Below are 27,356 nucleotides of genomic sequence, written 5' to 3' on the forward strand. Positions count from 1 at the left end.
GGTAAATGCGGCCAAACCGACAACTTGCCAGTTCGACCCGCTCCCAGGTTCACTTATTAAAAGTCTTTTTGGCGTCCTTGGACCTTCAGTTCTAAATATTATAAACATATCACTCTCCTCAGGTGTAGTTCCAGCAGCTTTTAAGTCCGCCGTTATTAAACCCACACTGAAACGACCCAACCTTGATCCAGAAATATTAAGTAATTACAGACCTGTGTCAAACCTACCTTTCCTCTCTAAAGTACTCGAAAAAGTAGTGGCACAGCAGCTGAATGCTTTCATATCCGAGAATAACCTTTTTGAATCCATGCAATCAGGATTCAGGGCTAACGACTCTACTGAGACAGTTCTGATCAAGGTAACAAATGATCTCCTAATGTCAATGGATTCTGGCGCTTCATCACTTTTGCTGCTGCTGGATCTTAGTGCTGCTTTTGACACAGTGCACCACTCCTACTAGAACGGTTGGAAAAATGGATTGGTCTCTCAGGAACCGTCCTCTCGTGGTTCAGATCCTACCTCTCAGATAGGACGCACTGTGTTAATTATGGTGAAATGACATCTGAGCCCTTTAATGTTACCTGCGGTGTTCCGCAGGGTTCAGTGCTTGGCCCCCTTCTTTTCAACATTTACATGCTTCCATTGGGTGACATTATTCGCAAGTACAATATCAGCTTCCACTGCTACGCAGACGACACTCAACTCTATCTTCCGTTGGAGGAATCTTCCACACTAAACTGTGGAAATTTGGAGGCCTGCCTCACTGAGATAAAAGAGTGGATGTCACTCAATTTCTTGCGTCTTAACTCTGAAAAGACCGAAATGTTAGTCATTGGTCCATCTAAATGCCGTGACTTATTCTCAAAAACTGCTGTGAACATTGACAAATGTCACATCACACAGAGTGACTCAGTTAAAAATTTAGGTGTCATATTTGACCCTGATCTAACCTTTGAGATGCATGTAAAAAATAAATTACTAGAACCGCTTTCTTCCATCTTCGTAACATTGCCAAAATCCGTTCAATACTGTCTCAGTCTGATGCGGAAACTATAATTCATGCATTTGTTACCTCCCGTCTCGATTACTATAATGCACTACTCTCCGGTCTCCCGAAGTCCAGAATCAAGTCTCTTCAGCTAGTACAAAATGCCGCAGCGAGGCTTTTAACTAGGACAAAAAAGTACGATCACATAACACCGATTTTGTAGTCACATCTTTGGCTAACTGGGAGCCAGTGCAAGTTAGCCAAAGATGTGACTTCAAGGTTCTCTTAGTATTGTACAAAATCATACATGGACTTGCTCCCTCTTATCTTTCAGATCTGATCTGCCCCTATGTCCCGGTCCGAAGCCTACAATCTGAGAGTGCCGGTCTTCTGGTGATCCCGAGAGCAAAGAAGTGTTCTGCTGGTTCGAGAGCGTTCTCCATTCGGGCACCGGTGCTGTGGAATGCTCTTCCCCCTGAGATCCGATCTGCAACCTCAGTGGAAATGTTTAAATCTAAACTTAAAACTCACTTCTACTCCATTGCATATGAATAATAGCCTACTCTTCTTGTCTTGTATATATATTTTTATTACTTTATTTTATTATTATTATTTTTTTAGACCTGCAAAGCTCTGAACCGCGAATGTGGAACCGCGAAGTAGCGAGTTCCCACTGTATAGCATACCTCACCCAAGACCCTATTTGTTGCTTATGCTAACGGTTGACTCACTCTTACTATTTGATTTTTTGTAATGTTTACAGACATCACAAACAACCTTTACACACACATTTTCACATATTATCATCCTCACAATAAGTGTGTTCCCAGTATATACATCTCACCTGCAAAATAGATGATAAATGTCAGTCCCACACGACACAATTTAATTGTTGGCAAATCTCACTAAATCACATGAGGTCCTGTGAGACTTAGCCCAAGAATCCCAATCCTAACCTGTAGACGTCTGCATGAATATCTATTTATAAATGGGGAAGGGGAAATTGATCTGTTTCCAGGATTTTTGGTTTGAACAAATTTATTGACACTAATAACAGAAAACAATCTTGACAATCTCAAAGCAATCAAGCACATTCACAATATTCCAGGATGGGCCTCTTGACCAAATCTTTGAGCATAAAATGCAGCCCCGACTCCAAATAGTTACCCATCCCTGGGAAGACTTTAGCTTTGTCACCTGGTAAGGAAATGTGTATACGGGGAACTCCTTTGGTGAGTCAACGCTCAGCTTTGACGTCATGAAATCACGAGACCCGTATGTAGAAGGCGGAAGTAGACGGAAAACAACAGCAGCAACAGCAGCACCAGGCAAGCAGGCAGTTTTCAACTCCGTTCAACTGGTCCCAGATAAAAACGCAGGGAATAAAGACGAGGACGTCAATCGTTTTATTTTAAGAACTCAACTCTCGATCTACGAGAATGTCAGTTTTTGTCAAGTTGTTTGGTTCCAGTGGTGGGAGCAAAGGCGGCAAGGCGCCCACACCCCAGGAGGCTGTCCAGAGACTCCGTGAGACAGGGGAAATGTTGGAAAAAAAGCAAGAATTCCTCGAGAAGAAAATCGAGCAGGAGATCATGACGGCCAAGAAGCACGGCACGAAGAACAAGCGAGGTGAGCGGTTAAATAGACCACACTTGCTTTATTTTGGTGTTGAATACTTAATTTAGAAGGCGAAAAACTTGAATGTTCGTCAGTGCTTCTCAATTATTTTCTGTCGCGTCCCCCCTCGAAAGAAGAAATCCTCTCGTGTTAATTATGTTTCGCGAGTCACCTTGAGTTTGTCAATGAGAATTGCCATATTGTACATTGCCATCAAATTGAGACTTGATGAAGTCGGGGTACATTTTTAATCCGACTTTGACTAGGAAAACCCCCACTCTCACTTTTCTGAAGTGCAGTGTAACACTCAACACCCTCCAACCCAGAGTCTATAAAACGGTTTTGAGAAACCAAATGTTTGTTGCATAACACTGTATCTTGATTAAAATATTAGAGAATTAAAGACTCAAGACTGAAAAGATTTCAAGTTCATCTGAAATTCAAATATTAAATATCCTTTAATTATAAATCTTTTCGACTAACCATGTCAAACCATATACAGTACTGAGTAATGAAATTAAATTGAATCAATAAATAATAATGCATTTAAACAGATCACCAACATTACTTTACAAACTCAGGAGCACGATATTTAAAAAATGCAAACATGAATTAGTGCTGATTTTTTTTTTTTTTAATCAAAGACGATATGAGTGAATCGGCCCATTTTGCAATTCACATACCTACACTGCTCCCTCTTGTTGTGAAAGTGCAATTGTACATTATTTTGGGAAAGTTGAAAAAAAAATCTTCGCTGTCAATCGCACCCCCGCCCTCATTGAATAATAGACCCCTTTTTGTGTTACTAAAAAAGTGTGACGCGGACAAGGTGCACGCGTATTGTTAATTTCATTAATTTATTTATTCATTTCAGGCAGTTATATTCTTTAGATACACATGTAAATGTAACCCAAATCAAAGAGAACACCTGAGAGCGAGTGGCACGAAGAAAACGTATTAAAGCCCACCCCCCTTTCTCATATATACAAATATTAAATTATATTTCCTGCCACTTTTGTTCAACAGATATTCCCAGCAGGTGTGAAACAAGTTTTTACAGCTCACAAGCAACTCGTACACATCAAATAATAGTTTTGTAACAGAAATAAAACATTCATAGCTGTGTTACTACAGGTAACAGTCGATAATATTGCATAGTAACGTATATGTGTATATATATATATATATATATATATATATACACATACATATATATATATATATATACACATACATATATATATATATATATACACATACATATATATATATATATACACATCACACAGTTTGGTCTAGATCAGGGGATGGTGTCATAAGAGACGGCTCAGCTAAAAAGTCTCTGTAGTGCGAAGTGGAAGGAGAAGAGGACGACGAGGTGAGCGGAGAAGATGAGGTAAAATTTTGGACTATTTGATAAAGTTTCAGGAGCGAGCAGAGAGAGTGGGAAAGGTGAGATGGCACAACATTCATTTGGACAGGTAACTTAAAATTAGTTTTACCTGGTTATATCAGTATCAGAAATTATTTTCCCCCCATTTTATTAACACTCCACTTATTGAAACATAAATATTTTGTTTGTTTGTTGTACATGATTCAATTGTTTGTTTGTTTGTACATGATTCAGATTGAATCGTTTCTTGTACATGATTCAATTGTTTGTTTGTACATGATTCAAATTGAATCGTTTCTCCGGCGCCGTCACGAATGGCAGCCACTCCAGCAGCTCCCGTGTTATTTTCGATTGTTCTCAGTTATTTTCGATTGTTCTCAGCTTAGGGATGCTGCTGGAAAAGTGAATTTCCCTTCGGGGATGAATAAAGTATCTATCTATCTATCTATATACACATACATATATATATATATATATATATATATATATATATATACACACATACATATATACACATATATATATATATATATATATATATACACATACATATATACACTTATATATATATATATATACTCATATATATATATATATATATATATATATATATATAACGAATACAGACGACGAGACGGCTTACCCAAACCACACTATTGGGGGATGTGTTAGTAGCAAAGTGCCACTGCGGGAAAACGCAGGGCGCCTCCAAGATACATCAACCCAGGAGTATCTGTGGGAAAGGGGAAAGCAGATGCAGCGCGTGGTGGAAACACTCAGTGAGAAGTAGGAGGACTCCAGTCAGGAAGCACCCCACAGTACAGGAGATTTCTCCGCATCTGCCGCACTCCTCGACCACAGAGTCCCCTGTTACACAACCCTGGTGGGGTAAGCAGGCTCTGGATTAGGAGGGATAAGTTTAGCTGGGGACCAGGAGAAAATGGGCAGTGACTGGCCATCACTGCCGGCCCACCAACTTGAAGGCGTTGTGGTTCAGGGTCGAAACGCCCAGTGACAGTTGGACACCACCTGATGACATCTTCTCCTGGTTAAAAGCTACAGCCACTTTTTTTGGGGGGTGACTGTTAAGAGTAGCTCTATTTTTGTGTATGTTATAATTTATATATATTACTATATACTATATATACTACTATGTATAATATATATATATATACATATACACATTGATATGTATAATATATATTACTATATATACAGTGAAGAAAATAAGTATTTGAACACCCTGCTACTTTGGTACTTCTCCCTTAGTAATCATGGAGGGATCTGAAATTTTCATCTAGGTGCATGTCCACTGTGTGAGAGATAAATTAAAAAGAAAAATCCAGAAGCCACAGTGCATGTTTTTTTTAACAATTTATTTGTATGATACAGCTGTAGTATTTGAACACCTGTGTATCATCTAGACCAGGGGTCAGCAACCTTTTTGGTGTGGAGTGCCACTTTCAAATTTCCTTGTAAATCAGTGTGCCGCACCAAGATTAATGACTCGCACAATATTTTTTTTTACATCCAAAAGAGCTGTAATTTTACACCAGTCCAAATATACAACATGGATATACATTGAAATCGTATAACTGACCAATTTTATCTTCCACTATTCTTGTTCATCACCAAACTAAAAAATGAACGTGAGCAACATGTGGAAAGGCCTGTAGACATCCATGACTTCAACCATTCTTCATTAACAATGAACTACAATCACAAAAGAAGTGATATGGACAGCTACCATACCATTCATCAATAAAATTTTATTTCAGAAATTATCAAAACTTGAAACATACACACACACACATTAGGACTTTTTATTCAGGAGTTAGCAGGGTGGGGTGATTTTGGCAGGCATTTTACCTGCCAAAATCTGACTCCCCTGCTAATATGGACCCTGTTTGAAATATAGACTTGTGACTTCTAGGGTAACCTTCTGTGACATAAATATGTCAGCACAGTGATTTTGAAGAGCTTCAGAACGTTTCTCATAGTATTATTACAAACAAACTAGATTTGTTGAACACCTATTTAGTAACACATCACAAAGTGGAGGTATTCCTATGTAGTTGGATCCAAAAGCCAAAAAAACATAATAGGTTTAAAGTGTGTCTTTCTTTGCAAACAGTATAGGCAGGGAAGTCCGATTTTAAATGAAAAAAAAAAACTATTTGTTTACACCGCGGGATCCAATGCGACCAGGGTTTCATTCACAATAAAATACAATAAATTTGGCAATAATAGTACATCAAATAAAAAATATTTGTGTACAAGTAGTTGTGATCGTGGATATCATAGCGTACATTGATTCGTCTCCGGTGTTGGTGACTTTTTCTTCCGCGTTAACAAACGCATTTTGTAGATTATGATCGCGCTTTCTTGTTTTGATAAACGCGTTATATAGACTACGATCGCTTAATTGTTTTAATTAGCTCGCTTTATTGTTTTAATAAACTTATTATATAGATTGCGATCGCTTTTGTCGGAGCGCAGCAGAATGCGCGTTTCTGGCAGGGGGAGAGGATTTTGCGGGAGAGTCGGATTTAGGCACAACACCGTACCTGGACACAGCGTGTTTTAATGTATCCGCCTTTTCAGACTCGTCCTTGAATTCATGTTTATGTTTCGTCTCGTAATGACGTTTAACACTTGACGTGCGATGTACAATGCTCTCGAGGCATAATGCACAAACAGCACAGTCATTTTTTGCTCAAAGCCCCATTCGTCTGTCCACGCTGGCTGGAAAGAACAAGATTTTTCCGCTCGAGGAGCCGTCATGATTTGGCTGTCGTTATTCGTTCATTTATCGCGCGCCGGTGTTTCTGTGGGAGGGTTTAAACAGATTTCTTCTCCTCTGTGAGGCACCGCCCAGACACACGCTCATCGCAAAGCCGCTAAACAATGAAAGCGCGCAATGAAAATGCCTAAATTTCAGGTAAAAATGTGCATTTAAAAAAAATCATTATTACTTTGTCGTACGCTCGTGTGCCACTGGTTAACCCAGTGCCAGCAGTGGCACGCGTGCCATAGGTTGCCGACCCCTGATCTAGACCCCGAAAGACTTGTTAGTCCACCCTTTAGAAGTTCACCTGCACTCCATGAATCATCCTGAATCAGATGCACCTGTTTGAGGTCGTTAGCTGCATAAAGACACCTGTCCACCCCATACAATCAGTAAAACTTTAACTTGTATCATGGCGAAGACCAAAGAGCTGTCCAAAAACACCAGAGACAAAATTGTACACCTCCACAAGGCTGGAAAGGGCTACGGAGCAATTGCCAAGCAGCTTGGTGAAAAAAGGTCCACTTTTTTAGCAATCATTAGAAGATGGAAGAAGCTAAACATGACAGTCAATCTCAGAGTGGAGCCCCATGCAACATATCACCTCGTCGGGTCTCAATGATTCTAAGACAGATGAGGAATCAGCCTGGAACTACACGACGAAGTTTGTCAATGACCTAAAAAGAGCTGGGACCTCTGTTTCCAAGGTTACTGTAGGTACTACACTAAGACGTCAAGATTTGAAATCATGCATGGCACAAAAGGTTCCCCTGCTTAAACCAGCACATGTCAAGGCCTGTCTTAAGTTTTCATATGACCATTTGGATGATACACGGGTGTCATGGAAGAAAGTTTTGTGGTCAGATGAGACCAAAATACAACTTTTTGGTCATAATTCCACTTAGTGTATTTGGAGGAAGAAGACTGAAAAGTACAATCCAAAGAACACCATCCCTACTGTGAAGCATGGCATCATGCTTTGGTGGTGTCTTCTGCACATGGGACAGGAGGAGTGCACTGCAATAAAGAGAGAATGACTGGGGCCGTGTATTGTGAGATTTTGGGGAACAACCTCCTTCCCTCAGTCAGAGCATTGAAGATGGGTTGTGGCTGAAACACACAGCCAGGAAAACCGATGAGTGCTCAGTATGAAGCATATCAAGGTTCTAGCATGGCCCAGCCATTCTCCAGACCTGAACCCAATCAATCGAAACTCTGTGTTTCTCAGTGGCAGACCAGAAACCTGACTTATCTAACATTGAACATTGAAATTTCAAGAGCTGGCAAGTTGAAATGTCGGCACTCATGTTTCAGCTTGCGTAACTTTGTTAGGGTAACAGCTTGTCACTCAGCCTTCCACTTTAGCGTGCTTTTTATGCTCTCTCAATCACAATCACACATGCTTGATTAACGAACAAATAAGAGCTGATATTTCAGTATCCACCTGAACTTGCCACTCGAGCACAACTTAACTTATGTCTTAATTGCAAACACAACTTTCTACCACGGACACATGCATGTCGGGACGAGTAAATCAGAGCTGCCAACTCTAAGGTTATTGTTCCTGCTTTTGTGGCTCAGCCCCCAGTTGCTTATCCAATCAGAAGGCACGAGGTGGCTAGCGAGGAGGGAGGGCAGGTGTAGGAGCAAGAGAGAGACAGTCCCGGCTGCAACTCAGACCGAATAATCGGCCGGTCAAATAAATAAAAATGCCTTTACTGATATCCTCCAAATTCCCAAATATTCGCCCGATAATCGGTCAACCTTTATTAGAATTGGATATCATTGACAACCTAGCAATATGATGCAAACTTGGATACACAGGGCATGATGCAATTTGTACCTCGCTACAATTCAATGCAATTTGACATGATGTGATATGGACATGTTGTTAAGCATATCCAATATGTGACAAAAGTATCATTTACATGCTTCTTATGTTTAATGAAGAAAAATAAATCTAAAAAGATAAGTGTGAGATAAGTCTGTATTCTCTCTCCAACTTTATTCAACATATTCCTGGAGAGAATCATGTCCAAAGCTCTTAAGCAACATTAAGGTACAATCAGTTTTAGGGGACCCAACATCACTAACCTCTGTTTTGCTAAAGATATTGCCGGATTGGGAGGAAAAAAACAGGAACTCAGAGATCTGTTCAATCGCCTGGACAAAGCATCAAGCCAGTATGGGATGGAAATCAGCACAGAAAAAACAAAAGTAATGACCAACAATCCCTTAGGTATTGCCAACAACCACGGAGAGCTAGGAACCTGTCACCAAATGTAATAATTTTGGAGCTGTCATATCAGAAGAAGGGTCTCTCTATCTCTCTATCAATAATCAACACACAAAGCCCTCCCTAAGCTGCCCCCGTGATAGCATCTGCTGTCTGTAGAACACAATGCGCTTTTATCAATGACAATAAAGACAAATTTAATTCAAAATCCGTGAAGCAGGAATAATTGAAGCACGAAGTAGCGAGGGGTCTCTTTAAATCACCTACAACATTGCTATAATATTGTTCTTCGTGTCCATGAAATGTTTGATTCCAAAAGTTAGATATTGATTTCACATTTCACAACAAATTCAACAAAGTTTCATAGTAGTTATCTCACTTATTTTGCATCTTGCGTTCTTCCACTAATCCTGCAATATCTTTTCATGTATGGTATAGGTTTCGACTGTGGCATATGTGTTTTAAAATTAACGACTAGTAGTCCATATCATATGCAGCGCAAACAAAAGGAAATGTGGCTTGTGGTTTCTGTCTTATTTGAGTCATTAGCGTGGTGGCCCATAGCTAGCAGAGCAGCAGTTAATAGCTGGCGTGTCTTCAAATAAAAACTGGTGCGGCGGCAGCCAATAGTATTGTCGACTCAAAGTAACTATACAAACAGCACCATCTTTTGTTAATATCCTTAAATATATACACGTCTATATTTTGGACCCAAAATTACCGTATTTTTCAGACATACTGTAAGTCTGTCCAGTGTATAAGTCTTCCTAACCAAAAAATGCATAATTCGGAGTATAAGTCGTATTTTTGGCAAAATTTATTTGATAAAATCCAACACCAAAAATACACATGTCATCTTGAAAGGCAAATTAAAATTAAAATAAGATAAAAAACACGGAATAGTAACGTTACCACTTTTCGATTTTCTGGTTTATCACTGACTATGTTGTGAACAGTTAACAATACTAAAAAAACAATACAAATCACATTATTAAGTCTAAGCTTAAAACACACTTCTACTCCATAGCATATGAATAACCTATAATTTATGTTGATAATATGTGTATCAGTTGCCCTCATGTAGATTTTAGATGAGGGGATGGTGTAATAGTCTGTAATATCAGTTTGCAATAGTCTTTGATCTGTGCAGCTTTTTGAGACTCTTTGTGATTAAGGGCTATACAAATAAACATGACTTGACATGTGTTACCAATGCAGTAATCATATATTTTGTTTTAGAAATGAATAGCATTAGAACAAAGTAAATAAAACATTGTTTTCATTTCACAGAAAAAAAGTGAACTTGTTGACTTTGTCAGATGTTTAATTAAGTAAATACCTAGCAAATACTGTGAACCATGTTCATTTGACTTCATGTTTTCTGCCTTGACATTATCAAGTCACCGGGTTTCCTCTCAAGCAAGTGCGACACATTTTCTGTGCTGTATCACGTGAGGCTATAAAAATTTACAACATCAAACTTGATATTCAACATAGCTAAACAAGCTTATTTGAATAACTATGTCATAAATGACTTCTCATAAGACATCAGTTTTACAAACATGCATTGGAGTTTCTCAGATGGAATGTTGTGTGGCCCATATCACCTCAATAGATGTTAGAAAACGTTTTTGTTTTGTACAAAATTCTGAATCCTTATAGGTGGGGTGTGTCATCTGAGGTGTTCTTTGTAGCGAAATATGGGTGGCCGTAAATTATGTTAACTATTAATCTATTGACAAATTAAATTAAAAAGCCAAGTTTATTTTTTTTTTGAATGAATGAAAACCTTATTTCGAACATTAAAATAAAAACTTGCAAAATCTTGTGTGATATATTGCATTTTGCCAAAAGAGGCTCAAGAAAATGACGGGTACGTTTATTTTGTTTTGAATATTGGACACCTGCAAATAAAATTACATAGGATGTCAGTTTGTTATTTTGACTATTACAGTGCACAATTGTTAATTATTTTGACCATTATGAGGTGAATTGGCCGGTCCAAATTGTCCCTAGGTGTGAATGAGCGAGTGAGTTGTCTGTCCATGTGTGCCCTGCGATTGGCTGGCAACCAGTTCAGGGTGTCCCCTGCCCACTGCCCGATGATTGCTGGGATGGGCTCCAGCACCCCCGCGACCCTACTGAGGATAAGCGGTGTAGCTGATGAGATGAGATGAGATGAACTCTTTCAACGATTGGTTTCAACATCGTTGTCCCTATTGGCCAAACATGTGGCTTTCTTTGATTTCCTCACCCTTTACAGTGGATCTGATTTTGTTATCTAAGAAATTTAATAAAAAGAAAGAGCTTAGCGGGGGCCTTTAGAACCGGTTGGAAATTCTTAATGGAGGTCTGGGCTTCCTTTTTCTCCATGCAAGTTCAAAATCAATTGATATCTTCTCTCCTTATTTTGATTGTTTACTAAACTTTAAACCCATCATTTTGTTCCTTCGAACTGGATAGCTATTAAATAATTCTAGGGTTGGCAAAATAAATTGTATGTTAAAGGAAATCGTATAAATTTCGGAACAGGATCATAACAAAATATTTTGGAAAAAATTCGTATAAAATGGTTGGCATAGGGCAGTACGGTGAAGTAGTGGTTAGCGCATGTGCGGCACAGTTCTGAGGTCATGAGATCCAACCTCCTGTGTGGAGTTTGCATGTTCTCTCCGTGCTTGCGTGGGTTTTCTCTGGGCACTTCAGTTTCCTCCCACATTCCAAAAACATGCATGTCAGGTTAATTGACCGGTCCAAATGGTCCCTAGGTGTGACTGAGCGAGCGAATTGTCTGTCCCTGTGTGCCCTGCGACTGGCTGGCAACCAGTTCAGGGTGTCCCCTGCCCACTGCCCGAAGACAGCTGGGATGGGCTACAGCACCCCAGCGGCCCTACTGAGGATAAGCGCTGCAAATAATGGATGGATGGTTGGCATGTATGTAGTTGTTCCTCAATAAAAATACCACAATTAAATGTTAGTATCAGGCTACTATCAAACCCAATTTCAAGGTATCTGTATTTCATGTGGTTGTCTCTGATGGCTGTCAGAAACCGAAAATTAGACTTGAAAAGAACAAAATTAATGTTAGATGTTATTATTAGTAAAAATCCTGTATTGGGATATGTACGGCCTTTTTTAGGTTCATGTGTAAATGTTTAGTGAAAACTTAATATATCTCAAGCACCTGTCCTACATATCTGTCTCTACTTATAAAATGTCATGCTCTTAGTGTCTTTGCTCTTAAATCAAACATTTTTATTTTAACAGATATCAAATGCCGCAACACTTGCATTCTTAGAAGTAGTTGATTTTTATAAAATTATTGTCAATGTTTTATGTCTTCTCTTTGGTCGTGCAAATTGTTTTTACACCTGCTTCCAACAACTAGGACTTATAATAATAATAATAATTTCCTTGTATTGTCATTCTGTGTAACAATGTACACAGAACGAAATGTCGATTGCACCTGACCCGTTGTAGCGAGCCGATGCAGCCGCAGCCAACAGAGGGCGCCGCCGACCACTTTTTAAGTCTTAGGAATGACTCGGCCGGGGCGCGAACCACCGACCTCCCAGTCTCAAAGCGGGCGCCTTACCATCTAGGCTACTGAGCTGGTTAGCAGAGCATCCAGGCATGTTTTAGATGCGTGTTCACTTACTGAGCCTAAAAGACCCTGCCCATATGTTTTAATCTGATAAAACTTAATCAGATTTAAAAAAACAAGATTAGAATTTGCTTCACTCTCTTTGGCGGAAGTGCCAAAAATGGGTTAAAACAGTAGTTACATTTTGTAAGGGTGCAAAAGGGAGTCTTTTTTTACAATTTATGAGCATTTAAATTAAATTTAAATTTAGAGTATTTCAAAAAAACAAGTCTAAAGCTAATTTCCATCATAAATTATGTTTTTTTTTTTTAAACAAATACCAATCAAATGCTTCTTCCTGCTGCTAAAGGGCAGTAAACGTAAAAAGAGCTTACATTCAGTTTGGTTTTGTGTTAAAGAAGATATTGTGCAGTATTATCTCAGATTCAGTAGACCCAGCCTAGTAATTTGATATGATCTTATTGCCCGTCCACTGCTGAAATTCTTATTTTGCATTACTTTTTCTGTTAATTTCAAAACAGAATGATAATTGAGGAAAGCATACTTTCATTCATCACTCCCATTCGAGTTTGCATAAGTTTGTGGTAAATCGGTTCTGATTTAAAGCTGCAAGTACTCAACTGTTAAAATAATCAAATTGTTAACATATTCAATGCAAAAACATAAAAACACCTTTTTTCCACTGATGTATAAATGTGTCGTGCTAGCGTGGCATGGCGGCAGAGTGATGAGCGAGCCCGCGGCGGTCATGGGTTCGAATCCAGCTACCAGCCTTCCTGTGCAGTTTGCATCTTCTCTCTGTGCTTGCATGGGTTTCCTCCGGGCATTCCGGTTTCCTCCCACATTCCCCAAAAAGGTTCATTGGCTGGTCCAAATTGTCCCTAGGTGTGAATGAGTGAGTGAGTTGTCTGTCTCTGTGTGCCCTGCGACTGGCTGGCAACCAGTTCTGAGTGTACTCTGCCCACTGCCCGAAGATAGCTCTGTTGGGCTCCAGCACCCCCGTAACCAACCCTACTGAGGATAAGCGGTGCGGATAATGGATGGACGGATGGATGTATCTCACTTAGAAAAGATCCATTATCATCTGTGATTATAATTTGTAGGGTAGACTTCAAATTTAGGCTGAATGATTAAGCATAGTACTGAAAAACAATGCAAAATATTTGGTGTTGTGTTTTTTTACTGATCCGGTCCACCGGAGAACAAAAAGTCTGGATCTGGCCCCCAGGCCAAACTCAGTTCGACATACTTGCTTTTAATAAACCTGCTTATTTTACATCTAACTTTACAACACAACTCACTTCTTACTCACTGTACATATTCTGCAGTGGCGCTACAGGCTTTGAAGAGGAAAAAACGCTACTCAAAGCAGCTCGAGCAAATCGACGGCACGCTGTCTACCATCGAGTTTCAGAGGGAGGCGCTAGAGAACGCCAACACCAACACGGAAGTACTGAAGAACATGGGCTTTGCAGCCAAGGCCATGAAGGCCGCGCACAAAGAACTGTGAGAGAACACACACACACTCACTCACACACATTGCTGAAAAAAAGGCCAGAGAGTTTGTGCAGTTAGATCAAAGAACTACGGGCCGGGGGCCAAATTCGGCCCGGCAGGCTTTTCATCCAGCCCGCCAAACCAAATTGGTCTATAGCCCGTGTGTCAAACTCCCAGCCCGCGGGCCACGTCCGGCCCGCCGTGTGATCATATCCGGCCCACAAGACCATATTACATTATTGTTATTAACAGCCCGTTCTCCATCTCGTTCAAAACTTGAATCATTAATCCTATTCAGATACACACAAAGCCAAACCAAGACTGAATAGTGAAGTAGTACTTTTCAGAATATATAGGACACGTTTTCACTACGATTTACATTCAAGGTGCCACACAAAAAAAAAATCGTTTTGGCTGTACAACGCTAAAGAATCCTTTTATATAAAAGCTCACTATATAATCTGTGTTCAGTGTTCAGATACTTTTTGGTGAATCCACAGAACAAATTGCAAATACGCCAAACACCGGAAGAGAACTTTAAGTTATTTGAGTGGGAGGGATGGGTGGAGCTATGCAAAAAGTGCAAGCACTCCCTCCCATCTCTCGCCAAAGGTAAGCACATAAGGCTCCCTGTTCTCAGAATGTTGTGACGTTTTTACAAAATAAATGCTTGCATCTGGTTTTGAAACCAATATGTATGAAAAAAAAGGGTCAAAATGAGTTTAACCGATCTTGAGTAATTGCAAGAAAGAGACTAGTTTAAAGTGGTATGTTTGTTGATTTTGGGACACGGGCTCTGACATTATTCTCTTTTCATAATTTTTTTCAAATCATCAAAAATACATGTGCTGAAGACTAAGCTTTATACCAGGGGTGGGCAATTAATTTTTATCAGGGGCCGCATGAGAAACCTGAATTGTGTCAGAGGGCCACCAACTTTCTTTCATTGTAAAATGCTCAAATTAAATATTTTGAATAGCTGATGCTGATAATCAGAAGAATATAGCACTCTGTAAATATTTATATTAGGCTATGTGAAATTGTGGTGTATTGGTTAAATAAGAAAAACAATCATTGAACCAGTGCAATTTATTTTTAACTTGTTAATTTCCACAAACAATAACTTGTAATGTTCTCCACCCCATGTTACCTCTTCAGTGAGAATAATCCAGTCTGTTCTGGGCTTGAACAAGGGCATTGAAATCTGGCGGAATGTCTGAAGTGGCTATGCGAAGGACAGCTGAGAGGTGGTCATCAGTCATAGAGGATCTATGTTTGGATTTATTAAACTTCATAACTGAGAATGTTCACAATGATAGGTAGATCCAAAGAGGACTAGGATCCTCTGAGCATGCTTCTTCAGGTGTGGAAAGTTCTCCTCTTTGAGGGAGGAGTAAAAATCCAGCAGTGAGACTGACTTGAAGTGATCAGCCAGAAGTGTGTCAGACTGCAGATCTATGAGTTCCATCTGAACTTCACTTGGCGCATCATCCACACTGCAGTTGAAGGGAGAAGAGACCATGTGCATTTCACTCTCAAGAGTTTTGAAATCTTGAAATCGCCTTATAAACTCTGCATGCAATGTTTCTAACATGGTTGAGTACTTTTGGAGGTGATCGCCTGATCTTTTGGCTTCCTTAAGTGTTGGCAAGTGGGTCAGAATGTTGTCCTTCACTTGGCTTGAGAGAAGCTGCAGTTTTCTCATAAAAGCCTTCACTGCACTGTACATCTCATGCACAAAAAGGCCCTTGCTCTGCAGTTTGACATTAAGTTCGTTCATTAGTGCAGTCACATCCACAGTGAATCCGAGGTCTGCCAACCAGTCTTCATCTGAAAGTTCTGAGACGTCATGACCTTTCTGAACACAGAACTCCTGAATCTGGTCTCTCAGGTCCCAGACACTTTTCAGAATTTTGCCGAGGCTGAGCCACCTAACAGTGCAGTGAAGGCTTATGTCACCATGTTCAGCCTCATTTTCCTCCAACAAAGCAACAAACTGTCTGTGATTTAAAGCTCTCGCTCTGATGAAGTTAACTATTTTAGTGACAGAATCAACAACATGTTTCATTTTTAACACTGTCTTACACAACACTTCCTGATGTATGATACAATGCAAAAATGTCAATTTCTGATCAGGGTTCATTTCTGTCACTTTATCCTGCATTCTCTTAAAAGTCCAACATTTTTCCCGACAAGATTTGGACAACCATCTGTTGTCACACCTGCAAGCTTGTTCCATTTCAGTCCTAACATGTCCATACATGCATTTAACTCTCTGAACAAGTCATTACCTGTGGTTGTCCCTTTTATTGACTGCATGGCTGCCAACTCCTCCGTGATTTGAAAGTCTGCGGTTATCCCACGTAAGAAGATGAGCAGCTGGGCGGTGTCACGTACATCGCAGCTCTCATCCAAAGCCAGAGAAAAAAAGTCAAAGTTGGCCGCTCTTTTCTTCAGCTGAAGCTCTAAATTTCCCGCGATGTCCTCAATCCGCCTCGTTACAGTGCGTCGGGAGAGTGAAATGTTCTCAAACGCGCCCTTTTTTTCTGGGCACATCAGCTCAGCAGAGTCCAATAAACACTCGTTAATAAACTCTCCGTCGGAAAATGCCTTACTTTTTCTGGCGATTTTATGAGAAATTACATAACTTTTCCTGACGGCTGCATCTCTGGAAGTGTGAAGTTTAGTGAAAAAACCTTGTTGGGTTTGTAGTTTTGCAAGCAATGCATCAGACTCCCTTGCACGCTCTTCACCAGACAGGTTTCTGTATTCATCTTCATGCTTGGTCGTGTAGTGGCGATTCAAATTATATTCTTTAAACACAGCAACCTGTGTACCACAGACTAAGCACACTGCTTTACCTTTAATTTCTGTAAAGAAATATTTGGCAGTCCATGTCTTGTTGAAAATACGGCATTCGTTATCAACTTTTCTTTTCTTGGGGTGTGCCGACATCTTGAGGGTACCCTGGCGAACAGTATCACCTTCACTCACTCAAGTGTATACGCGCATGAAGGCGCTACGTCTATGACGTGTATATGTAGCCAAAATAAAATTTCAAAATAAAAGTTTAAAAAAATTGTTTAATTTATGGTGTTTATGATTGGTCTTACGCGGGCCGGACAGGGACGTACAAAGGGCCGTATGTGGCCCGCGGGCCGTAATTTGCCCAGGTCTGCTTTATACTATACCCCTGCTATATACTATATATATACCGTAAATTCCGGACTATAAGCCGCTACTTTTTTCCCAAACTTTTAACCCTACGGCTTTTTCAGTGATGCGGCCAATTTTGTAATTTTTCTAACGGCCGCCAGCGGCGCTCGAGTACAAAAAGTAAGATTTAGACCGGTGGAATATATGCGCCGAGGAAGACTGCAACTTCTTGGCTTGTGCATAAATTAAATTAGCGTAAACATACCCTCATCATGCAAAATGCAAAAAGAAAGGCATATCAAAAAATCCACCATCACCAACGTGTTCCGAAAAGCCGGTATGCTGCGTGACGGAGAGGAGAGCACAGAATCAGGAGTGGATGAGAGTTCCAGCGACGGTGACAGCGCGAGTGAGGCTGCGGGAGCGTGGGACGACGTCTATATGACAAAGTTTCTTTCCGACAGTGAGGAAGACGGCTTTGATGGCTTCAGTTCTAAGGAGGAAGATTATGACGGTTTACCGTGATTTTTACAAGTACGGTTTGTTTTTTTAACAGACCCGTTTACTGTGTTGCGAGCGTGTTGCTAGTGTGTTGCTACCATTAACTGCCCTGTCACAGGCACCGTTTAGGATGAAAGTTATATTATTATTATAAAGGTTTGAAAACTCTCTCGGTGTACCATCTTTCATTGTAAATATGTGTAACCATGTAAATGTATATGTATTTGCAACTGTATATTTTTGTAATGTATTTATTTTAGACAATTATTCTGATATGTTTTGCGCGGGCGAATGAAAAAGAAGGGGCGGAACAAACGCGGGGTGACGGGAAGTGGGGTGAAGGTGAGATCTGTTTGTGGACGCGGCGGACAATAGTGGATATATATTTTTCCCACCCTTACCTTTGGAAATATAAACTTTTTTCCTTGGGACCCAGACTCTGCAGGTCTGCATCAAACTTAAAGTACCGGTATCATTTTCCGTTGATTTTGCCGGCTGTGATTTTTGGACTGTGTACTTTAATGAAGGACATTCATACTGTACTTGGAGTAAGCATGAAACCTGAATATAGAACAATAACCCTGTACAAAATCCCCCCACTGACTGGTGTGTTTTGAATTTTGGCCCCTTGTGCAATTGAGTTTGACATCCCTGGTCTGTAGTTTAAAAATATACATAATAGTAAATGAAGTACTACTAATAAAAACGTTTTTGTTGCCCACTTTGTATCCTCAAAATACTACTTCATAATTACTACAATAATATTTAGTATCAAATGTAGTGCTTAAAACTATATCACTTGCTTTCATTCTGAGAGAAAAAATACTGTAGAAATACCGTAAAAATACTACTAAAGTTATACTATAATATTAAAATACTACTACAAAATTACTACTACAGAAGTATTACAACAGATATGCCACAATAATTCCACTACTGAAATATTACAAGAATACTTATAAAATACTACAGCAAAATATACTTTAGAAATACTCCCAAATTCTACAGAAATACTACAAAAATAGAATTATACTAATCATGTCATACAAAAATACTAAAAATATACTACAAAATTTCTATTGTGGATATACGACAATATACTACAGAAATACTTAAATACTACAAAAAATATTACTGCAGAAATAATACAAAAATACTACAAAAATTAAACTGCAGAAATACTTCAAAAATCATACCGCAGAAATACTACAAAAATCCTACTGCAGAAATACTATAAAAGTACTAAAAAAGGGACCCAATATATTGGTTCACTTGAATTGAATTGTGAGCATAACTAATATATGTGTAGATGTCTGTTCCTATATTTATTCATAAATGTAAAAATTGGATTTGTATAAAGGATTGCCCCCCCTGCCCAAATTTAACCCAATGCTGCCCCGACTCCAAATAATTACCTACCACTCACTGCGTTAAATGCACAAAAGTCACAGGTCCCCTTCTTTAGCATTAAAATAAAACAAACTTTGAGCCAAGTGGGCATTGATTTTCGGGACCAAAGTAGCAATGAAGTACAGTAAGATCTCGGTTATCGCGGTTAATGGGGACCAAAACCACCCGCTAAAAGTGAAAATCTGCGAAGTAGTGGCACACCTTCAAAAAAAAAAAAAATCTCATCTCATATCTGCACCGCTTATCCTTATTAGGGTCGCGGGGGGGCTGGAGCCCATCCCAGCCATCTCCGGGCAGTGGGCAGGGGACACCCTGAACTAGTTGCCAGCCAATCGCAGCTGCAAATCACATTAGTTCTTGCAGCTAGCTGCGTTCTCCATCGACGCACGAGCCGAGTGATCCACCGAGTCGTACAGCTGGGCAATTTTACGTCCGCCCGGGACGATCGAAGACAAATTCACGACAGGGTTTTTACCGCGGATGCCGTTCGGTTGCTCCCGCGAGCGAGCCCCTAACTCGCAGCGCAGGTACTTTCGGGCACGATACGCACGACACCGACACAGTTACCGGAGGCCCGCGCACGTCCGCCGCCTTTCGCCCCCCGTGCGCGGACGGCCGCCTGTCGTCGCGCCGCGCTACTGGGGTCGTCGGACGAGCGGGCTCCCCCCAGTTACGGGGGTAGCCCGATCACTCTCGCGTCGCGCCGTGTGACGCCGCGTCCGCCGAACTCGCTCCATCGCGCGGCCCGGGAGTGACCCCCGTTACCGATTACTCCAATATCAAATATGCTAATAAAAGACAAAAGAAACTAAATATGAATAAAATTACTAAATTTTGTGCAGGCTTGGGGAGTAACGGAATACATGGAATGGCAAAAATGGTGTTGGCAAGCTGTTTGGATTTATTTTCATTTTGTTCCTGTCGCATTTCATGTTAGTTTTGCCAGAGATCAAAGCCAGCAGAGAAAGCTTACCACGTGTTGTGAGTCATAATTTTATTCCTATTTAGTTTCTTTTGTCTTTTAATAGCATATTTTGTATTGGAGTAATCCAAAAGTAATTGAAAGTAATCCAATTAAAGTAACCCTACCCAACCCTGCACATTGTCTGACTGTCATCTGCAGGCAGTGTTTGGCACGTTACTCAAAAACATTAGTTGGTTAGTTATTAGTTAATTGATTTTCATTACCTCCCCCTTTTGGTTGTATGTCGGCTGGCAGAAACGTGGACAGCGTAGATGATCTAATGTCTGACATCATGGAGCAGCAGGAGCTGGCGCAAGAAATCACAGACGTCATTTCAAACCCCATTGGTTTTGGCGATCAAGTGGATGATGTAAGACTGTGCCTTGTTTTCCCCCATGGCTACGTTTACCTCTGGAGAATAATGACTTGTCCTGCAGGATGAGCTAATGGCTGAGTTGGAGGAGCTTGAGCAGGAAGAACTGGACAGGAACCTTCTAGATGTGGGTGGGACCCCAGATATCACCCTGCCGAGCGTCCCGTCCATGTCACTGCCATCAAGACCAGGTATGGTGTTCTTTAATTGATACATTTAAAAAAAAGTTTTTCCTATTTACAGACATCCTCGGTTTTCGCAGTTAATGGAGTCCAGAACCACCTGGAAAAAGTGAAAATCTACAAAGTAGCGTAGCACCTTTATAATAGCCCCCAAAGGGTTAAACTTGCCTTGAGATAACCTCATTACTAACTTAGAGTATACAACTGTAACAAAATAACAACTATAAATCTACTAATAATAACACACAACACACAATTGCAGTTAACAAATTGTTTTCTTGTCAATATACAAAAGTTAAACAAAATTAAAGGGCTTCTCCTGTTATTGTAAGAAAGCAACTTAGAGAGCGGCCGACTAGCTGTGGACTAGGGTGTCATTGATTTCAGCTGAGTCTCCGCGATGATTAAAATAAGAGCCCCGAATGTAGCAGTTCACCACAAATTTTAGTTCCAGGTTGTCGGTTTCATGGCTAATGGCCCTGCCGTTTGCAAGATACAGGGCTCGCAGTGGGGGCTTAGGAGATTTTTTAGCCTAGCCGTTAGCAGTAGGCCGGACGAGCAGCACTGCGTTTGCCTTCTCACTGACACTCCACCTGTCCCTTCTGGATCCACGGAGCAGCCGCTGGTGATCACAATTTCTTACCGCTCTTCTGACTTTCCCCAGAATCTGATTATACTGATGAATTTCTTGTCAATGGAACGAGCAGCAAAAAGCTAGCAATTTCTATGCCTCCCAGTTTTTTTATGGATGCATCCCCTGCCCTCTGTTTGACTGACAGCATATGACAGCATACACCTGCCTTTCACAATCGTGCACACATTGACACCCACCCAACACAGAACGCCCTCCCTAATCTGTCTCCACTGTCAGAACACAATGCACGAAACAATTATGTGTTCAATTCAAACTCTGCGAAGAATTGAACTAGCGATTACCCAAGTGCGAAGTAGCGAAGTCACTGTATATGTATCTAGGTATTTCTTCAATTGACTACTTGATAATCTAATCATTCCATACAGTATACAAATACAGTGGTACCTATTTTTAAAAGCACACCTACATGATCTATACACAAGTTTTTTTTAACAAAATGTACCTCACTTTACACAGGAAAATCCTGTTCATTTGCATTCCCTGAAGCTACCGCTAGAGGCCGCTCAACGGTCATAATGGCTCCCTGCCAATAGCTCGTTCCAGTTTGCGCATGCGCCTCCTGCCATCCGGCACCTCATTCCGCACCCTTGGTTATACTTACTGCATTCCGCAGCAAGTTGGTTTTGATTGCATCTCTAACACACTTAGTGCTGAAGAGATATTTTTACATCATGTGGATTTATTTAATTCTGGAAACCAGGGGTCTCAAACTCAATTGACTAGAGGGCTGCCGGAACTAAGGTCTGGGAGAGGTTCACAAATGAATCCATATTTTGCGTAGGCTGCACTTACATCAAAAGGACAGTGTGTATTATATGACCAATAAATATTCTTTTATTGTGCCGTGCAACCAATAACGAAGAAGACAAACTACAGAGACTTAGAGTGAACAAACTACTTTTTTCTTTTTTTCCCTAGATTTTACAATGAAAGAAAAAAAGCTCAAAAGAAAAAGGTAAAAATAATTTTTAAAAAACGAAAAGGGAAAAAAAATAAAGAAAAGATGGAAAAAAAGAAAAAGGAAAAAATAAAAAAATACAGAGAAAGAAGAAAAAAAGAAAAGGAGGAAAAAAGAGAGAGAAAAAAAACAAAACCAAAAAGCTAGGCAAAAACAATGGGGGGAAAGAAAGGGGAAAAAAGGACAGTTTTGGGGGGTACTTTTAGCAGCAAGATGTTTGACAATGTTGTCAGCTCCATCTAAGTAAGGCTCATGTATGTAAAATAAATGCACATTTTTCAACCTATGAGTATTTTAAAACATGGACATGTATTTTATAGTTCATGTTCAATTGTTTGTTTGTTTGTACATGATTCAAATTGAATCTTTTCTTCCGGCGCCGTCACGAATGGCAGCCACTCCAGCAGCTCCCGTGTTATTTTCGATTGTTCTCGATTGTTCTCAGCTCAGGGATGCTGCTGGAAATGTGAATTTCCCTTCGGGGATGAACAAAGTATCTATCTATCTATCTATCTATCTATTTTTGCTTATTTTTTAAATCAGTATTTGTTTTTAATGAATTATTTTTTCCCCACCAGAAGGCTCTTAATAATATACACTGTCCCTTTAGATTTTCATATTAAGGCTGGAGCCTCAAACAATCATCCCACGGGCCGCAATTAGCATTCGGGCCATGAGACCCGTTTTGTAAACCCTCATTTATCGTGGTTAATGGGGACCACAAATCCCTTGATATGTGCAAATCTGCACACTTAAGCACAATTTTAATTTTGTGTGTTCAAGCATTTAAAGGTGCTTGAATTATGTGTAAAGTGCTTGTAAATGCTTGAAATTGTTGCCATGTTTTTCAGCAAGTATGTTTAAAAATGAAGCTTAAATTGCTTTCTAGTGGCTTCGCTTTGCCATTGCATTTCTTCTTCCCTCGTGATTAACGGCATCTAGTGTCGTGTCCACGTGGGGCGGCAGTAGCTCAGGAGGCAGAGCGCTGGTCTTGGGATCAAGGGATCCCAGTTCAAATCCCGGCTTGTCCGTGTTACATGTCGAAGTGTCCTTGGGTAAGACACTGAACCCCTAATACCCTCAGAAAGCAGGTTAGCGTCTTACATGGCTGCAATACAAGGCCGCTATTGGGAAATGTGAAGCACACTGTAAAGCGCTTTGGGAAGTCATTGACTTGAAAAGCGCTATATAAATGCAGATCATTTCATTTCATTTAGAGGGGCAAGCTACATCCAAAGAGGGTACTCTGAAATGTGTATTAGTGTATGGTTACATTTATTATGGGCCATGCAAAAAAATTAAATGGCCTTTTCCAAGTGGTAATTGTCATTGGAAGAACTTCCTGCATTTTTACTCAATATGTGTAGAAATATGTCTCAAAAATATTTACAGACATACTGTTCATATCCACAAATACCTTTGTGATGTATTCAAGATATAAAAATTATAAGTCCTGATAAATGCACACGCAAGATCAAAAATCACATAATTATGTAAAGCGGAGACACGTTTGTGGCTCACACTGGATATCTTATTTAAATGGTCCTGGAGAAATTAAAAATTGGCTTTGCAAGTCCTAATAACGTGCCTGAATATGGCCATGAAAAAGGTGTATGAACCCTCTTTTCATCATATTACTGTAATTTTCTTAATGTTTAATTACTGTTTAAGTATGTTTTTAACTGACCAGGAAAACGGGTTTTATAGCGGTTTAAGGTTCACAGTAATGGTTTTGGAAGATAAGGAACAGGCCAATTAGTCTTTTTCATATAGGAAAACAATTTCCCGTTACACGAGCTACGGATTAAGCTAGTATTTAGAAGTACCACTGTACTGTATTGTGTAACTAGGTAGAGCGTGCCATTGGCAATGATGTTGTGCTTTGATTGTTTTTCAGCTAAAAAGAAGGAGGAGGAGGATGACTTGGACATGGCTGACTTGCAGGCCTGGGCTACCAACTGAAGTCAGGCAAATGACTTCCAGCTAGCCACTAACTTAATGTATGTATTCAAGCCTAGTCCCTGTCATAATTGGAGTTCATCAGTGCATACTTTTCAGGTGGAAAAGGTCTATGTAACTATACACTCATTTGTGTGCTCGGGTGGCACAACCCAAAACCTTGACAACACTATTATAATATTTGTAGTACTTGTAATTATTTATTTGAAAAATACTCTTTTGTGAAGGGATATGGTAGCCAATGATGTCTCGTCCTGGCTCGTGACCATGTTTTGTATTCAGTCGTTTCACACTTTGAAGGTCAATAAGCAAAGGCCGCTAAAAGCTACCTGTCACCATGATTTGCAGTTAGTTTTGATGGCCCTATTTACTTGCACACCACCCCGCTATTCGACTGACAGCTTACACCAACCTATCACAGTTGCGCACACAGTCAGTCACGCCCACCCAGCACACACACATACAACCTGCCCCTCTGATCGCAATCACTGTCTTCTGCAGAACACAATGCAAGATACCATCCATCCATCCATCCATTGTCTTCTGCTTATCCGGGGTTGGATCGCGGGGGCAGCAGCCTTAAAGATAAAGCCCAGACGTCAAGATAAATTAAGGACAATTCGATTAAAAATCCGCAAATCAGTGAACCAGAGATAGTGAGGGATAACTGTAGTCTGAAATCGAACTATTGCCAGTATTCTGGTGACTGAAAGTCATGTAAACGAGCACTGAAATCAGATTGTTCTTAGTCTGAATGGGATTACTCCAAATGAAATGGTCAGGTCAGTTCTTTAATTTTCCAATTATTCAAGCATGTATCGCGGTTCACAGATCCCTTAACCACCTGGGTCGTTGGGGCACCACTTACTGTTAGACAAGTACAGACTGGCTGTGCCCATTCTTCTAGGCTTTTTTTGTGCTGGATTTTCTGCCCCACTTAAAACACTGTATTTGTTTCCACTCCTACCAGTAGGAAGAGAAGCCTCCTGATCTAACTCATCTGGTCATGGTTGTTGTAGAATAGCATTCAATGTACTTTCCACTCATGTCCTGTGGGTGGTGTCATACACATCACAAAGTAGCTGTTTTTTCTCCACAGCCCCCATCCGCTGGGCCTGGTGGGTATCTGCCTGTCTAACAAAACATGATATGATTCAACTAAATGTAATATTTTCCCAGTTACCATATATATGTATTTGTAAATTACGGTGTTGACCAACTAACAAAGTGCAAAGGAAAGCTAGCAGGATTTCTGTTTTACGGGAAATCCAGTGCTTGTTACTGAAGTCGTTTTTTAATTTTCCAGGTATACATCAGAAAGGGAATAGCTATGTCCTCAACAGGCAAGGAGACCTTCCCATTGGTGCTACAGTAACAGATGGTGCTAGTCGCACATTTATACCCCTTCACATAATTAATTTATGTGTGTTCTTTACAGCAAACACACACATTTCTCTTCATGTGGCATATTCAGATGCTGCAAAGAACTGTGGACCTGCAGTACAAAGAAAAATGATACACACATTCTCATATGTATTGGTTGATTTTGCTGGGATATTTAGAGGTTTTTTCTCACCCCACTGCAAGATTGAAGAATTGTATCCATTTATATAGTCCATACTGGTGGCAAGCCAAGTGAGAGCCCAACTTGTAAACTGACGAGTCGCAGTCATGGAGCACACTTGTTTTTGGTGAGTTATTAATGTCATACATAAAATATAGAAACTTAAAAATGCAGAAACAATGTGTTTTCACGTTTCTCACACTTGTCCCCATTGTCGGGTTGTTCTCAAACATGTATGCGGTGTTATTTTTGGGTCACTAATCATGTGAACCAGTGGTACTCAACCTTACCTGTACCACGGACTGATTTAACATCTGTCAATGTTTTCACGGCCTGGCCCAATGTCTGCATTAAATGGGTTTGTACTTTTTCTAAAATAATGTTAACAGCAACAATAATAACAATGATAATTTTGAAGATAGGGCGGCACAGTTCTGAGGACACGAGATCAAATCCAGCTAAAATCCTTCCTGTAAGGAGTTTGCATGATCTCGCTGGGCTTGCGTGGGTGTCTTCCAGGCACTCCGCTTTCCTCCCACGCCCCAAAATCATGCTTACCAGGTTAATTGACTGGTCAAAATTGTCCCTAGGTGTGAATGAGCGAGTGATTTGTCTGTCTCTTTGTGCCCTGAGACTGGCTGGCAACCAGTTCAGGGTGTCACCTGGCCACTGCCCAAAGATAACTGGGATGGGCTCCAGTACCCCCGCGACCCTATCGAGCATAAGCGATGCACATGGATGGATGGAAGTTTGAAGAGAAATAGGCACTCTAAATAAGGAGAGAATACATCGCTCTATTTTGAACTTGCAAGGTGAACAGGGAGAGAAGCCAAACCTCGGAAAAGAGATTCCAACCTGTTCCAAAAATGCAGGCTCGGCAGGGCGTCGACGCAGCGAGACCGTGGACACAGCCTGCATTGCGCAAAAGGGGGACAGAATCCATCGTGCAGATCCTTCACAAAGAAAAAATAAGAACACAGGTGGAAATTTTTTGAATTCGATCAGCGAGAGAGGAGCCCGGCCTGGACCCAAAGTAATAAGTGACATTTATGCCTGACCTGATCCCAATTACGATTCGGGCTTTGGTCGTGTTTGGGCTAAGGCTTAAGATCTTACCTCTAGTTCAAATCCTTGAAAAAGCTTGAATTTTATGGTTTTGTTTTCAGGATGGAAAAGTGCTTGAATTTTGTGTGAATTGTGTGTAAATGCTTGAATTTGTTCCCCTGTTTCTCAACAGTTCTGCTTAAAAATGAGGCTGACACTGCTCTCTGGTGGCTTTGCTTTGCCGTTGTATTTCTTCCCTCGTAATTAACAGCAGTTGGCATTATTTGTACAGCATTGTCCTATGAAGCGTCATTGCCCCCTACGTTTCGCACCCAAGTGGACAGTACATGCTACACCTAAACAGGGCACTATGAAATGTGTATTAGGGCAAAGATTACATGTATTATGGGCCATGCAAAGAAATTAAAGTAAATTTCCCAGTGGTAAATTATAATGAGAAGAACTTC

General features: G+C 40.4%; 1 protein-coding gene across 2 annotated transcripts; it reads left to right on the forward strand.

Annotated features, from left to right (window-relative positions):
* Nucleotides 1-2,243: 2,243 nt before the first annotated feature.
* LOC148363529 (charged multivesicular body protein 4b-like) lies at nucleotides 2,244-27,119 on the forward strand. Of its 2 annotated transcripts, XR_015850661.1 has the most exons (7): nucleotides 2,244-2,617; nucleotides 13,955-14,132; nucleotides 20,410-20,524; nucleotides 20,592-20,718; nucleotides 24,220-24,322; nucleotides 25,588-25,624; nucleotides 25,720-27,119. XR_015850661.1 is itself a non-coding variant. In XM_088337451.1 (6 exons), exons 1-5 carry the CDS (start codon nucleotides 2,428-2,430, stop codon nucleotides 24,282-24,284), a joined length of 675 nt encoding a protein of 224 aa, XP_088193577.1. In that variant the 5' UTR covers nucleotides 2,245-2,427; the 3' UTR covers nucleotides 24,285-24,322; nucleotides 25,588-27,119. The 2 variants fall into 2 exon arrangements, 1 of the variants encoding a protein (XP_088193577.1); XM_088337451.1 differs by having other exon boundaries at nucleotides 2,245-2,617; nucleotides 25,588-27,119.
* Nucleotides 27,120-27,356: the final 237 nt, after the last annotated feature.

Source organism: Urocampus carinirostris, chromosome 6, assembly GCF_059441175.1.
Source record: "Urocampus carinirostris isolate Australia breed hairy pipefish chromosome 6, RoL_Ucar_1.0, whole genome shotgun sequence".
Taxonomy (NCBI): Eukaryota; Metazoa; Chordata; class Actinopteri; order Syngnathiformes; family Syngnathidae; genus Urocampus; species Urocampus carinirostris.

Bases quoted from the DNA above. Each gene is read 5' to 3' on its own strand.
- LOC148363529 (XM_088337451.1), top strand. From the start codon at position 2,428: ATGTCAGTTTTTGTCAAGTTGTTTGGTTCCAGTGGTGGGAGCAAAGGC. The intron at 20,525-20,591 runs GTAAGACTGTGC...CTTGTCCTGCAG, and splicing joins TTGGCGATCAAGTGGATGAT to GATGAGCTAATGGCTGAGTT. The intron at 20,719-24,219 runs GTATGGTGTTCT...ATTGTTTTTCAG, and splicing joins GTCACTGCCATCAAGACCAG to CTAAAAAGAAGGAGGAGGAG.